The sequence below is a fragment of the Sinocyclocheilus anshuiensis genome, unplaced genomic scaffold (genome assembly GCF_001515605.1).
Source record: "Sinocyclocheilus anshuiensis isolate Anshui unplaced genomic scaffold, SAMN03320099.WGS_v1.1 scaffold1576, whole genome shotgun sequence".
NCBI classification, from domain to species: Eukaryota; Metazoa; Chordata; class Actinopteri; order Cypriniformes; family Cyprinidae; genus Sinocyclocheilus; species Sinocyclocheilus anshuiensis.
The window spans coordinates 1,076,811-1,091,564 of NW_015557202.1; the positions used below are offsets into that span (position 1 = coordinate 1,076,811).

The 14,754-nt window shown below is 34.9% G+C and overlaps 1 protein-coding gene across 1 annotated transcript in view; it reads right to left on the reverse strand.

Annotated features, from left to right (window-relative positions):
- The window catches only part of LOC107678919 (astrotactin-1-like), a gene marked incomplete at its 5' end in the record, with an annotated part of 189,441 nt that overhangs the window by 148,351 nt on the left and 26,336 nt on the right, over nt 1-14,754 (reverse strand). Inside the window, 2 exons of the mRNA XM_016474321.1 lie at nt 2,370-2,477; nt 8,170-8,319. Of these exons, the coding sequence (XP_016329807.1) occupies nt 2,370-2,477; nt 8,170-8,319 (258 nt within the window). The remainder of the gene's footprint in view (nt 1-2,369; nt 2,478-8,169; nt 8,320-14,754) is intronic.

Consider the following 14,754-nt stretch of genomic DNA (forward strand, 5'->3'; position numbering starts at 1 on the left):
ACATCTCTTCCATCTTTATTTGACCCTCTAACTCTAGCACTCTCTATTCTAATTCTATTCTTTAAAAAAAAACACTTGTCCCTTTTAGACTTGCACTCTATTTATTTGCTGCTTGTTTTCTTTAAAAAAAAACTAACACTAGCTTTCTAATATTTTTGTATTCTATCTGTTTTCTTTTCATTTATTATACAATTAACAAAAGAAAAAAAGACCTCTAACACTAGCTTGCTATATTCTTTTTCTATCTGTTTTCTTTTTATTTATTATATTATTTTAAAAACTCTTGCTATGTGTACTGTGTTAAGCTAAATGAGACTTGTTATAGCACTTGTATATCATTGCTCTTTTGTTGATTTTGATTGCTTCCATTGTCCTCATTTGTAAGTCGCTTTGGATAAAAGTGTCTGCTAAATTACTAAATGTAAATGTATTAAAACAAGTGACATTTAAAACTCTGTTATTAATAACATCTCAGGATAAACATGGACAATGGCATGCAGCAACTGGAATGACATACATATGAAAGGAAATCAGATGATACATACAGTATATGATGACAAAAGTCTAAATACAACTGACAACATATTTAAACTGATTATATGCAACATATGAAAAAGGAGTCACAAAGGAGTTACAAATGACATCCGTGTAGATGCTTAGCATTGCAGCATGTCAACTACAAAAGGAAGAACCCCCATTTTGTGATATTAAAGCTTAGATACTTAAGATATCATCATCTTAGATATGGATGTTAACTGAAACCAGAAGGTTGACTTTTGAAGAAATTAAGACACATGATCAAAAGAAAATGGAAAGCATTGATTCAAACATTTGAATGCATCTGCCAGAAATATATACAAATGCCTACAAAAGACTGTGGGCAGATCTTCAAATCTAAAAACTGTTTTATGCTTCTTATGTTATTGAGTAATCATCAGTCATGTATTGATTTATACTATAGGAAGTGGTGCTTTCGCATTTTGTCAGTTTGACTTAGGTGAAACATACTGGACTTGGTCCTCTACTGAGGACCACATTTTCAAGGATTAATTACAGCAAAATTTTTTTTTAATTATTCATTTTAGATAAGAATATAATTTGGCTTTTTGTCCCCTGGCCTCCATCCTTTCTGTAAGTATTGCCAGATAGCTCCAATTTTTCAACTATGAAGAGATAAATGCCAGTATTTAGTATTTAGGTAGGGGTTAGAAACATAAGTATGTATATGTATATATCAATATAGTACTTAAAAGTAATATTATACTTTTATTTTAAATTATTACTACTTATTATATTATATTATTATAATATAGAGATTTATAAGAGATTTATAAGAATATTTTCAAATAAAAATAATTGCCACAGCAATTACAGATTACTATACCTTCACTTCACTCAAATAAGACTTTTTAAGAAAAAATTGTAATTTTTAATAAGATTTACTTTTTTTTTTTTTACGTAAACATATGCAAACATGTCTATCATAATCAACAAACTGCTCTCACCCAATCATATGTTTCCCGCAGCCATATAGGGAAAAAATGCGACAAGCCATGTCTATTATTAACTTAAGTCCAATTAAAGGTGTTGTTGCTACAGCTGATTTGTAGTGTTTTTGACAAGTACAGGGTTTAAGCATTTGTTAATTAGAGGGAGAAAGTTTTAAAGCAAAGTGATTGTCTGTTAGTTGCCTTTCAAGTGGCAGCTCCTCAAGAGTTTAGGGAGCTTTGCATTCAGTCTGGACTCTTCAGAACACAATGCAGCGCTCCTCAGGGGACAATACAAGAGTTTTAGACAGACTCTAGCCATTAGTGTCTGACAGTACTGTCCAGCCGGTTTATCACGCGCTCTCTTAGCGCTTAACATACACACATTTACCGTGCTTAATGCTGAATAGTGGTCTACAGACGAAGCTGCTAAGCTTAAGGTGCTTAAATACTTGTAAGCTTGCATTTAATCATCATTCATTTCAGAGAAGGTCCATGGAGTCTACAAAGAGGCTCTGAAGAATTCTCTTAGCAAACTAAAAAGTTGCTCAGGTACCCTCAGTCCAATTTGGAGGACAGTAAAAAAAAAAAATAATAATAAAAAGTTAAGCATTTATGCTTTCCTGTAAGTTGTTTTAACACAGTGTTCAACTGCAATGGCAAATCAATGGCAAATCTCACACGTAACGACATGCCTCAATCGGTGAGATAGTTGTAAGGCAAGCCGCTTCACAACTAACACTTTGCTCGGTTTCTGAACAAAGTGTGACATGAACACCAAATGGCCACAATCAGGTGGTGCAGGTTGAAACCATGCGATGGTGTGGAAGTCCTCCTTACCCCCGGAGCCCCACGCGGTGTTGACGTTACCGTTTCTCATACCTCGACTGCGACGGCGGCTGCGGTTTGGGTCGGTGTAGAAGGTCAGCTGCGGCTCACTGTCCGCCTCTGTCCCAGAGTCCCCGTCCGGGTTCAGGAAAGTTGAACCCGCTGTAGAATTCACACAAAAACCATCCATCAACTAATTCATCAAACCAAACAGAAAATGTGTAGGCCCAGTGTAAAGTTTTTAGACAAACCTTCAAGTTATTCTGCATGTAAAATAACCTTAAACAATGTAGACAGAAATTATGCTTATCCCAAAAAGAAAAACCATCAACATTAATTATTGACTGACTATCCAATTAAATATTAGACTATTTCAAAGTCAGTTTAAAAGACATACAAGAACATTTCCAAACATAATGTCATTCTGAGGTTTTGAAATTAAACAAATGTGACAGCATGACAATAGATTTGTGTGTGTGTGTGTGTGTGTGTGTGTGTGTGTAATTGTCAATCCCTTTGTTTACTTATCTAGCATTATTGATTAATACAGCAAGTAATTATAAAGAGCTACAAACCACAAACAACAGATTCATTAGAAATATCAAATTGGAAAGCAATTTGATTCTTATAATGAGGGAATATCTTACAGATAATGCAGCAAAACCACAGCAAAAATGTGTGCTATTTAAGTTCGAATTGTTAAGGCACTATACACTATTGTTCAAAATTGAAAATTTGGGGACAGTAAGATGTTTTAGTTTTTTTTCCAAAGAAGTCACTTATGCTCACCAATAATTTATTTATTTATTTATTAATTTTATTATTATTATTTTGGATTAAAAACACACTTTTAAAAATCCTTGCTAAATAAAATTAGTACTTTCTTGAAAGAAAAAAAAATCTGACACCAAATTTTGAACAGTAGTGCATGTAAAGAAATGTTAGATATCAATCAAAATGTGTTTATATGCAAAAATGTGAATGAAATGATGCAATGAATGACATACAATGATAATTCAAAATACAACAGGGGAAAATATTTACATATTATAAATATAATACTGTTTTGACACAAAACGCTTATACTATAATAAGGTTTACAAAGCACTAAAATAAAAGATATATAAAACACATTAGAAACTGTATAACTGCAAACATACATCACACATAGCACACACCAATGTGACATACAGAGAATAAGCCACAGTAATTGTCGTTCTGTGAGATGCGCTTCTCCTCTCAGAAGAGTATTGGGTAAATATAAGTAATGAACAGGAGGTAAGGAGTGTGACTGAGATAAGAGATGCATGCTTCCTTGGGCTCTTTTTTCGCCGTGCACAAAAGACACAATTTACGCATCAGAGCTAAACAAACGCTTTCATTATGCAGCGCGTGAGGAAGAGATGCATGAGCGCACTGACCCGTGGATTAGACCGACTCGCGATGATGAGAAATAATGTTTGAGTTACTCCGTATTCACACAACAGTGTGGCTATCCATTAAAAACATCTTCTCTGGTGCAGAAGAGAATCAAACAATTATCATTTATAGATGAGCCATCTGTATGGAATGAACCAAACGATGCTTTTTTTTTTACAATATCATTTCATACCGCCATAAACAACACATAAAATATTCAAAGCTGTGATGCAAACAAGACACAGGCAGGTCACAAGAACAGCAGAAGTTGTTTGGCCCTACAATGAAATCACAAATCTTAAAAGAGCACAGCTCTGAAAGTAATTATTATTATTTTAGCACATCACCGCATTACAGTGATTACTATTTTAGCATTACTAAAATAACTGTTTTCTATTTTAATATATTTTAAAATGATATTTATTCCTATGATGGCAAAGCTGAATTTTCAGCATTATTACTCCAGTCTTCAGTCACATGATCCTCCAGAAATCATTCTAATATGCTGATTTACTGTTACAGTAACATTCTTATTAATGTTGAAAATAATGTATTAATGCTGTCTTAATGTTGAAAACAGTTGTAATACCTTTTTCAAGATTCTTTGATTAATATAAAGTTCAAAAGAACCACATTTATTTGAAATAGAAATCTTTTGTAACATTATAAATCTCTTTACTGTCACTTTTGACCAATTTAATGCTGCTTTGCTGAATAAAAATCTTTCTCTTTCTTTTTTTTTTGTTTATTTTTTACTATCTTTTTTTACCCCAAAACTTTTAAATACTAGAATTGCATTGTTTCTACAAGAATCTAAAGCAACTCAACTGTTTTCAATCTTCATTATTCCGAAATTTGACTGCCAAATGTACATATATTTATATTTAAATGCATTTAGTGCCTGGTTAAACTGAAAGCTGGATTAATAGACTGCAGGCTTTTGTGCTTAAATACCATGCAACAGTTTAGTGAATTCGACCCTTTTGTTTCAAAATGCCTTAAGAGCACAACAGTAAAAATGTCAGCTTGATTATATAATGAAAATCTAACAAAAAGCTGATGAAACACCTGGCATTTAAGACTTCAAACGCTAACAACCATTTCGAAATGATACACGCTGGCACGCCAATGCCTCTTTTTGTCTTCGTAACAAATGAGAACAAAAGAAGCACCTTCAAAGGAATTAGCCGTAAACCTCACAGAGCAGGTGAGGATTGTGCGCTAGCCTCCACAATTAGGCAGGGGCCAAAGGCGCAAAGCTCCGTGGAGGGGAATAAAAGATGAGCTTGTTTAAATATTCAGCACTGAGCACCAACAGCTTCTCGGCATGCAGTACAGGTGCACATGCCTCCTACAACAAAAAAGTTATTTTGTACAGCCAATCAGGGTGGTAGAACTCAATCATTTGCAAGGTCTTGGAATCACAGTGTTACCAGAATGATCTCGAAACGAGGAAAGGTGAAGTACGAACACCTATGCAACAGTTTTAATTTGTCTAATGAAAAATTAGGGGTATAAATAGATGAGGTGACAGAGGCAGGTGTGACTGAGGAAAAAAAAAGAAGTACTTGAGAGAATCTGTGCACTCACACACGTTCTCCTCCGGCGACGTGAACGGGTGTCTAAACATAGCCTTTAGCAGCTTTCGTGTTCGCAGATTGCTCTGAGAGCTCACTCATGAACAGTGATACAAGGTTTATTAGAGAAAAGACAGACAAGAGGAACCTTCTCAAAGGGAACAGACGTTTTGTCATAAATCAGAGAAATAGTAAAAATTCAATAATATAAGCAATATCAGTATGAATATGAAAAGCTATGGAAATCTGGAGTTGCTATTTTGGAGTTGTCAGAAAGAGCTTTAAGAGGCCAGTAACCCAAAGTCAGACTCAAACCCTTATAGAGACAAAATCATGCATGGTGGATTTAGTGGGTTGGCAATACACAATCCGCCTACATAAATAACGATTTAAAAAGTTGAGATATTTAGAAGATTATTTCTTGGCATTGTTAAAAGAAATAAGCAGTTCTCAGTTAACAATACTGTAACTATTACTTAAATAGCAACTATACACAGACGCAGACAGTATGCTTTTGTGTTGTGTTGACAGATATGCCATTCTTGATTTTTGAAGGAAATTAATATTTTTAATAATCAAGGATGCATTAAATTGATAAACAGTGAGAGTAGAGACATTTATAATGATACAAAAGTTTCTATCTCAAATAAATGTTGTTCTTTTGAACATTCTATTCATTGAAGAATCCTGAAAAAAGGCATCACAGTTTCTACAAAAATATTGGTAACACTTTATTTTAAGGACCCAATTTTAGCTATTAATTAGTTGCTTATTAGCATGCATTTTACTAGCATATTGGCTGTTTATTAGTACTTATAAAGCACATATTAATGCCTTATTCTACATGAATATATTTTAGATCCCTTAATCCACCCTATACCTAAACTTAACAACTACCTTACTAACTATTAATAAGCAGCAAATTAGGAGTTTGTTCAGGGATTACATTTTAAAATATATCTAAATAGAAAATTTAATTATTTTAAATTGTAATAATATTGCACAATATTTCAGTATTTTTGGTCAAATAAATGCAGCCTGGGTGAGCATAAAATATACTGTGCCATGAGTACTTTATTACTGTAAGTAGGCTGTGAAAGTGTCCTATAATGAGAAAGAAAAATCTGAGATAAAGTGAGTAGCATTCGACTGATCATGTGATCTCACACACTCTAAGACTAACGGCTTTTATTAGATAGGACTGAAGTCTTCATGGGAGTGCAAACTTTTAAACATTTTTTTTTCTATTCATTTCTGTAAAGCTTTTTAATGAGGCAAGAATTCCTGAGTGCACCTTTACATTTTTATATTTATATGCAGTGAATGCACAATCCAAGTGCATTGGGTATTAAAAAAGGCTGGTCTGAAGGTCAGAGAGAGGCCGTATACATCTGCTGGACTGAGGTAATGAAGCATTAAAGCATGAGCAGAGAGTCAAATATTTGCCCAGCTAGGAAATCAGATTCTTACTCAAGGAAAACACTTCACTGGACATCTGCTAATAGTGCTCAAAGTAAATCTAAGAGAAAGGCGTTTGTCTTTTATAGTAGATATCTATAGGCATGTTTCCCTAAAAACCACCACCAACAACCAATATCAAAAGCACACCACAAAAGCATATGAACACCTCATCAAATCATAGTTTTTGGTGGCCTGATCAAACCAGCAATGGGATAGCAAAGAGAGTGGAAGACAAATATTTGTGTGTGGTTATGATTACAGAGATAGACGTGGTTGCAATGAGATCTGTGTGGATGGAAGGGGATATTCAGCGGGGGTGTAATGGCTCAGATTTCTCACGGTTCGGTCTTTATTATGGTTCTGTGGTCACAGTTTCTGTACAGTTCGATTAATGCCAATAAAAAGAAAAATTAATTAAAAAATGAAATTAATACTTTTGTTCAGCAAGAATGCATTAAATTGCAAAAGTGACAGTACAGACATTTATGTACAAAAAGAAAATCTATTTCAAATAAATGCTGCGTGCTGTGTAAGCTTTGTATTCATCAAAGATTCCTGAAAAATTATCACAGTTTTCACAAAAAAAAATATAAGCAGCACAACTGTTTTAACTGTTTTATTTCTAAATGTTTCTTGAGCACCAAATCAGCATATTAGAATGATTTCTGAAGGATCATGTGACACTGAAGACTGGAGTAATGACTGCTGAAAAATCAGCTTTGTCTTCATTGGAATCAAGTACTTTTTAAAAATGTATTAAAATAGAATATAGTTATTTTCAATTGTAATACTGTCACGTTGCACACACACTAGGAATGAGGAGACGCTGGAGAATACTTTACCAAGACTTTATTTGCACCAAGGAACCAAGGGAGACGAACACAGGAAGACGTTCACACGAAGACGTTCACATGAAGACGTACACAGGAAGACGTACACAGGAAGACGTACAACAGCGGACAGAGAACTTGGGACTGGGAACACATTTTATACACACACACAGGAGGAGGGGATGACGAGACACACCTGGGAGCAATAAACCATCATGGGGAACACCTCGGACAAATTAAACATGGGAAAGGAACACCTGGGGAGCAAGACACAGACAAAACATGGAACAGAGTCTGACAAATACTATATCACAATATTACAGAATTTGGTTTATTGGTGCATTTTGATTGTTTTTACTGTATTTTTACAAAAATTGTAGTGTAATTGCTGCAATTATGTGTAATATAAGTGACTTGAATAGTATATAGGCTAAGCTAGCAGGCTAATCATCTAGTTTAGTACACTAAAATTAAAGACATGACATAAAACAACAAAACAACAATATACCGAACCGTGGATGGCAAACCGGTTACAGGAACAGTTTCACCCCTGATACCCAGACTCACCGTGCGTTTTGCTGGACAGACGCTTGCGCTGGTTGGTGGAGGTGTTGTGTGGGAGGAGCGTGTTTTGCTGGTGGTTGCTGTTGACAGGACTGGTAGCTATGATGTTATCCTTGTACTTGCTCATTAGGGACAGCTTTGTACTATTGTTCCCTGATGGAAAAAGGTTACAATTAGGGATGAAAAGAGGCAGACAGATGAGTGCCAAATAACAGTCTACCAAGGGCATGTGGAGACACTATATGTAAACGCGTGTCATTCAGAAGGACAACACTAAGTGGTCTATGTGAAGTATTTTCAGGGTTATGTTACAGTGAAGCAACTAAGAACCTTCACAGCCCAGCGATTCAGGATATGACATTCCGTCATTCACCATTATGCAATATCGCCATCCCCTGTAGTTTGTATGCCCCTTCATAATGAGTAAATTGCACAACAAAGACAACTGGCACTGCAGGGTTTTTATTGTATTAGGCAAATTACTGTGACAGAATTAAATCGCTCCTCTCCTGCAAAGCTTTTTCGGGGTATTTTTTAATGGGCTACTGTTCAAGGCAAACATCAACATCCTTTCACATCTGATAAGGGGGGCGGCCATTCCAAATTCTGTGTGTCCAATATACATGGCCAATCTGGCACAGACTCAGGTCTGGTCATGTGACTTGCCTATATTCTTGACTATAGCAGAGTTTAAATGGGTGCCATGGGTACCGTGAACCCACGCCAAATAAACTTAGCAGGAATACATAGCATTATTACTTTGATATTTTTCTGGGAAAAATAAATAAATGAATATGTCATGTTGCTTTCCTCTCTGCAGCTGTTTTGATATAGGCTTTATCCAATTTCTGCAGCTCGCATTTAACCCAGGCTTTCTCACTCGCAGCCACATATCGAAAAGGCGAGCTCTGCTGCTGACTCTTGAGATCTCGAGGTGAAATAAATATTTCTCGCATTTAACCCAGGCTTTCTCACTCGCAGCCACATATCGAAAAGGCAAGCTCTGCTGCTGACTCTTGAGATCTCGAGGTGAAATAAATATTTTCAGGGCCAGCAATGTGCAAATGATGTGCTTAGCACATGCAATTTAAATCTCACCAGTTCATGGATGTAAAAACAGATTTGGTGTCACGTTGTGCATATGCATAAACCAATGTACATGACACACGGTACAATATATTATATAAAATATATTTAATATAATATATTTATTATATAAAATATAATATAATATATTTTATATTATATTATTTTATATTATTAATATTTTAATTAAATGTAGAAAGAACTTCAACATGCTTTGATCATGTGCATTCACTTATGCATTCAAGGCCTAGTTGCCAAGTTGTTTATATATCTCTGAAATTAGGCACTAAATCAAAACACTGAATTAGGAGTGTGAATTAATTTAGTGAATGATTAAAGCATGCTATTAAAATTATTAAGGTTACTGTCTGAGGTTTTTTTGACAGTTTTATAGCCCAAATATTGTTGGGCATGTTAAAAGGGTATGTCGCTCAAAAAATAAAATTATATCATTTACTCCCTATCATGTCATTCCAAAGTTGTATGACTTTCTTACTTCCATAAAACATAAAAGGAGGCACTTTGCTGGTTGCTCTTTTACATGCAATTACAACAAATGGACAATGAAGCATGTACATTTAGAGGATGTAAAAGCACCATAAGAATTATTATGAAAGTGGTTTATATGACTTGTGTGATATATTCCAAGTCTTCTGAAGGCATAGCTTTGTGTGAGAAAAAGCTTGAAACATAATTGTCAATGATGTAATTGAAAATCATGATATCCACTCTCTCTTTGGCACGTGCATGAGTTATTTTCAATGAATCAGTTGATCCAGTTTACTAAGCCATGAATGCTTGTGTGAATGATTTGTTAAAGCATATAAAGACTTCCTAATGAATTCATTTTTTTTTTAACTAGTGCTGTCAAACGATTCATTGCGAATAATCACATCCAAAATAAAAGTTTTTGTTTACATAGTATGTGTGTGTACTGTGTAAATTTATTATGTATATATAAATACACACACATGCATGTGTATATTTAAGAAAAATATGTTACGTTTATATATTAAATATATTTATATATGATATAATTTATATGAATATAAATGTATACATGTAAATACATGTAAATATTTTCAAAATATATGCTGTATGTGTGTGTCTTTATATATGCATAATAAATATACACAGTACACACACATATATTATGTAAACAAAAACTTTTATTTTGGATGCGATTAATCGCGATTAATCATTTGACAGCACTATTTTAAACACAAATAATACTTTTATCAGGGGTTAAAGCAAAAAAAATATCCTGAGCCTGAAATTTTTTCCTGGGGCGGGGCAGGGCAGGGGTAGGGGATGGGATGGGGCAGCACATGCAAAGCATGCAAAGTGGCACGTGGCAACTTTAACATTTGAAAGGATACTATGGCAAAGTTATTGCTTTCCTTATTCAAACTGTTTTTTTTTCATGAATATATGGTTGACCTGAAGAATGAAAGCTTTATCATACACTTGGAAAATTATGAGCTATATCACTGCTTATCGACACTAGGGGTGTGACAATACACTTAGCTCACGAGATGAGACAAAATACAGATATTTGGTTCACTAGAACAAGACAATATTTTAATACTATTTTTAAGAAATTTTCAATTACAAAATATTTCTCTTTTAATTACAAAAAGTAAAACAATGCAGTTGCATTTTGAAATATTTTGCAAAGTGGCACGTGGCAACTTTAACATTTGAAAGGATACTATGGCAAAGTTATTGCTTTCCTTATTCAAACTGTTTTTTTTTCATGAATATATGGTTGACCTGAAGAATGAAAGCTATATCATACACTTGGAAAATTATGAGCTATATCACCGCTTATCGACACTAGGGGTGTGGCAATACAGACAGATGAGACAAAATACAGATATTTGGTTCACTAGAACAAGACAATATTTTAATACTATTTTTAAGAAATTTTCAATTACAAAATATTTCTCTTTTAATTACAAAAAGTAAAACAATGCAGTTGCATTTTGAAATATTTTAACTAATCTAGGGCTGTAACTAATGATTATATTGGTAATCAAGTAATCTACTGATTATTTTGACAATTGGGTAATCTGATATTTTTAGTAACACAAATAGACCTAATTGAAAACCAGGCTAGTATGATTGTTTATATGTAAACTAACGATGAGGCAATAATAATTGGCTCAAATAAAGTATCAAACCAAGTAATTACATGGTTTTATTGAACAACACTGTTAAAATACATAATGTAATATGCCTATACAGGGCCGGCGTGTGCATATAGGCGAACTAGGCAGCCGCCTAGGGCGGCAGCACAGTCATGGCGGTAAAAAGGACAGAGATTTTAGTTTATCTTTTGGGCATTCTTTGGAATTATTGCACTCATATCAACAAGTTATCACCCCTTAGTTATTATAACTCTAAATTAACTTAGCTTCATAGTAATGCCGCTCCTGCGCTGTGCCCCACCTGAGCGGCGTCAATATCACATGCAAACCACCCTCATGTAGGCTACTTCCATAAATGTCATCAAAATGAATAAAACTATCCGGACATGAATGACTTTTGCTACTGGTGATGTCTGATGAGTTTTAAAGCCCGACACGCGCTTCCCAAAGGTAAGATTATAGCCTACTGTGAGAGAAAACGTGGGGGAGACAGGTGGATACATCCACGTACATCCAAAAAACAAAAACAAAAAAAAAACACGGTTTTGGACCAAAATCATATATTTTTTTTTTTTAGCCAGGTAGCCTAGATATTTAGCCTTTATCATTTATAACGCTACGAATTAGTGGACCGATTACCAGCTTGCATCAGTTGCTTTTATAGTATGCACATATACTCTAAAAATCATGGTTATCATGGTTATACATTTTTTTGTGTTTGGGTAGTTTTTGTGTAACCCAGCTCCTGGGACAGGAGAGTCGCAACAACCCAGTGTTTGTAATGAGCGCAGATATTTTGCATTCTCTTCAGGTAAGAGTAGTTCTCAGTGCCGCCGACTTGCATTTCTTTGGTCAAATATAGGTTTGTGTATGTTTTATTTAATCTATAAAACAGTTTCTTTGCTGTAAATCATTTTATTTTATGCAAAGCAAACCAAGTCACCTAAACAAGCCGCATCAGTCTTTTTGCGACGATTAAATGTTTCATTTTTACTTCTAAAATGCTTGTTAAACGAGTTTAAATGTAAGAAATGTTGTATACATGTTTAAACGGTAAAATATGTTGTATTAAGAACTGTATTTAACTAAAAGGCATTTAGAGAAAGAAAGAATGGGGGATTCAATCACTTCAACGTCCGTTATAGACAGCCCAAAAGTCAATATTAAGTCCAAAGTGTGCCCTTGTAGATGTGTAGGATGGCTAACCCATTGCAGCAAATTAAAAGAGTCAATGGTGTTCAGGAATTCAGTGGATAACTGTTTAGAGGGGCAACACACATGGACATTGAAGTCACCAACTAAAAGAAATCGGTCATGTTTAGTAACCAGGTCCCCTATGAATTCAGAAAATTCCGCTATAAAACCATTTACTAAGTGAGGTGGCCGATATACCAAAACTAGGACTATTGGTTCAGACCAGTCAAGCAATAATATCTGAGATTCAAAGCTTGTATATGTGGCAGAGGATAATAGACGACAACGTGATTTAAAAGTTTTCCTTGTGATAATAGCCAATCCTCCTCCCCTTCCAATAGGTCGGGGAGCATCGTAAAAACAATAATCTGCTGGAACAAGTTCAGAATAGGGGCTTAAGTCTCCTTTCTTCACCCACGTTTCAGTAATAAGCAAGAAGTCCAGATTTTGAGAGGACATAAAATCATTAAGAATGTAGGTCTTGTTAACCAGAGAATGAGCGTTGATCAGCGCCATTTTTGGAGAACGCAGAGTGTTTCGTGAGACCGGGGTTTTACTCACGGATCGAAGATTAGCAGGGTAAGATATATATATATATAGACGGTCTTATGCCTTCACAATAATTGCAAGGCAACATTGAATATATGCCACTTTTTAAAAGATAGTTCACCCAAGAATGAATATTCTGTTATCATTTAGGCTACTCACCCCCATGTCGTCCCAAAACCTGTATGCAGGGCCGGTGTTCTGACAAATAATGCTACCTATCAGATTACCAACACTGTATTTATACTGTAAGGGTAGGTTTAGGGTTGGGGTAGGTGTAGGTGTTAATAAAGCCTCGGGCGGCAGCACAGTCAGGGCGGGAAGAAGGACAGATATTTTAGTTTATCTTTTGGGCATTCTTTGGAATTATTGCACTCATATCAACAAGTTATCACCCCTTAGTTATTCTAACTCTAAATTAACTTAGCTTCATAGTAATGCCGCTCCCGCGCTGTGCCCCACCTGAGCGGCGTCAATATCACATGCAAACCACCCTCATGTAGCCTACTTCCATAAATGTCATCAAAATGAATAAAACTATCCAGACATGAATGACTTTTGCTACTGGTGATGTCTGATGAGTTTTAAAGCCCGACACGCGCTTCCCAAAGGTAAGATTATAGCCTACTGTGAGAGAAAACGTGGGGGAGACAGGTGGATACATCCACGTACATCCAAAAAACAAAAACAAAAAAAAAACACGGTTTTGGACCAAAATCATATATTTTTTTTTTTTAGCCAGGTAGCCTAGATATTTAGCCTTTATCATTTATAACGCTACGAACAATTTTTAATTTGTAAATTGCGAGGTCCCGGAATAAAGCGGGTTGACGGATCCGGCAAGTGATCAGAGGATGGAGAGGTAATGGAGCATTCGCGCAATCATTTTGTGGACCCACTTAAGTGATTACCAGCTTGCATCAGTTGCTTTTTTATAGTATGCACATATACTCTAAAAATCATGGTTATTTTATTGCAACATTTTTTTGTGTTTGGGTAGTTTTTGTGTAACCCAGCTCCTGGGACATGAGAGTCGCAACAACCCAGTGTTTGTAATGAGCGCAGATATTTTGCATTCTCTTCAGGTGAGAGCATTCTCTTCTCAGTGCCGCCGACTTGCATTTCTTTGGTCAAATATAGGTTTGTGTATGTTTTATTTAATCTATAAAACAGTTTCTTTGCTGTAAATCATTTTATTTTATGCAAAGCAAACCAAGTCACCTAAATGACCAGCATCAGTCTTTTTGCGACGATTAAATGTTTCATTTTTACTTCTAAAATGCTTGTTAAACGAGTTTAAATGTAAGAAATGTTGTATACATGTTTAAACGGTAAAATATGTTGTATTAAGAACTGTATTTAACTAAAAGGCATTTAGAGAAAGAAAGATATAAAAATGTCAAAATAAATGAAAAACTAAAACTAAACGAAACCGCAGTTATTGAACACCTAACTAAAAATAATAATCAAAAATAAATCATCGTTTTCTAATCAATCTCAGCATGCTTTAATTTTGCATCGCTAGAGGTTTGCGTCAATAAGCTTAAAGGGGTCATATGATGCTGCTAAAAATAACATTATTTTGTGTATTTGGTGTAATGAAATGTGTTTA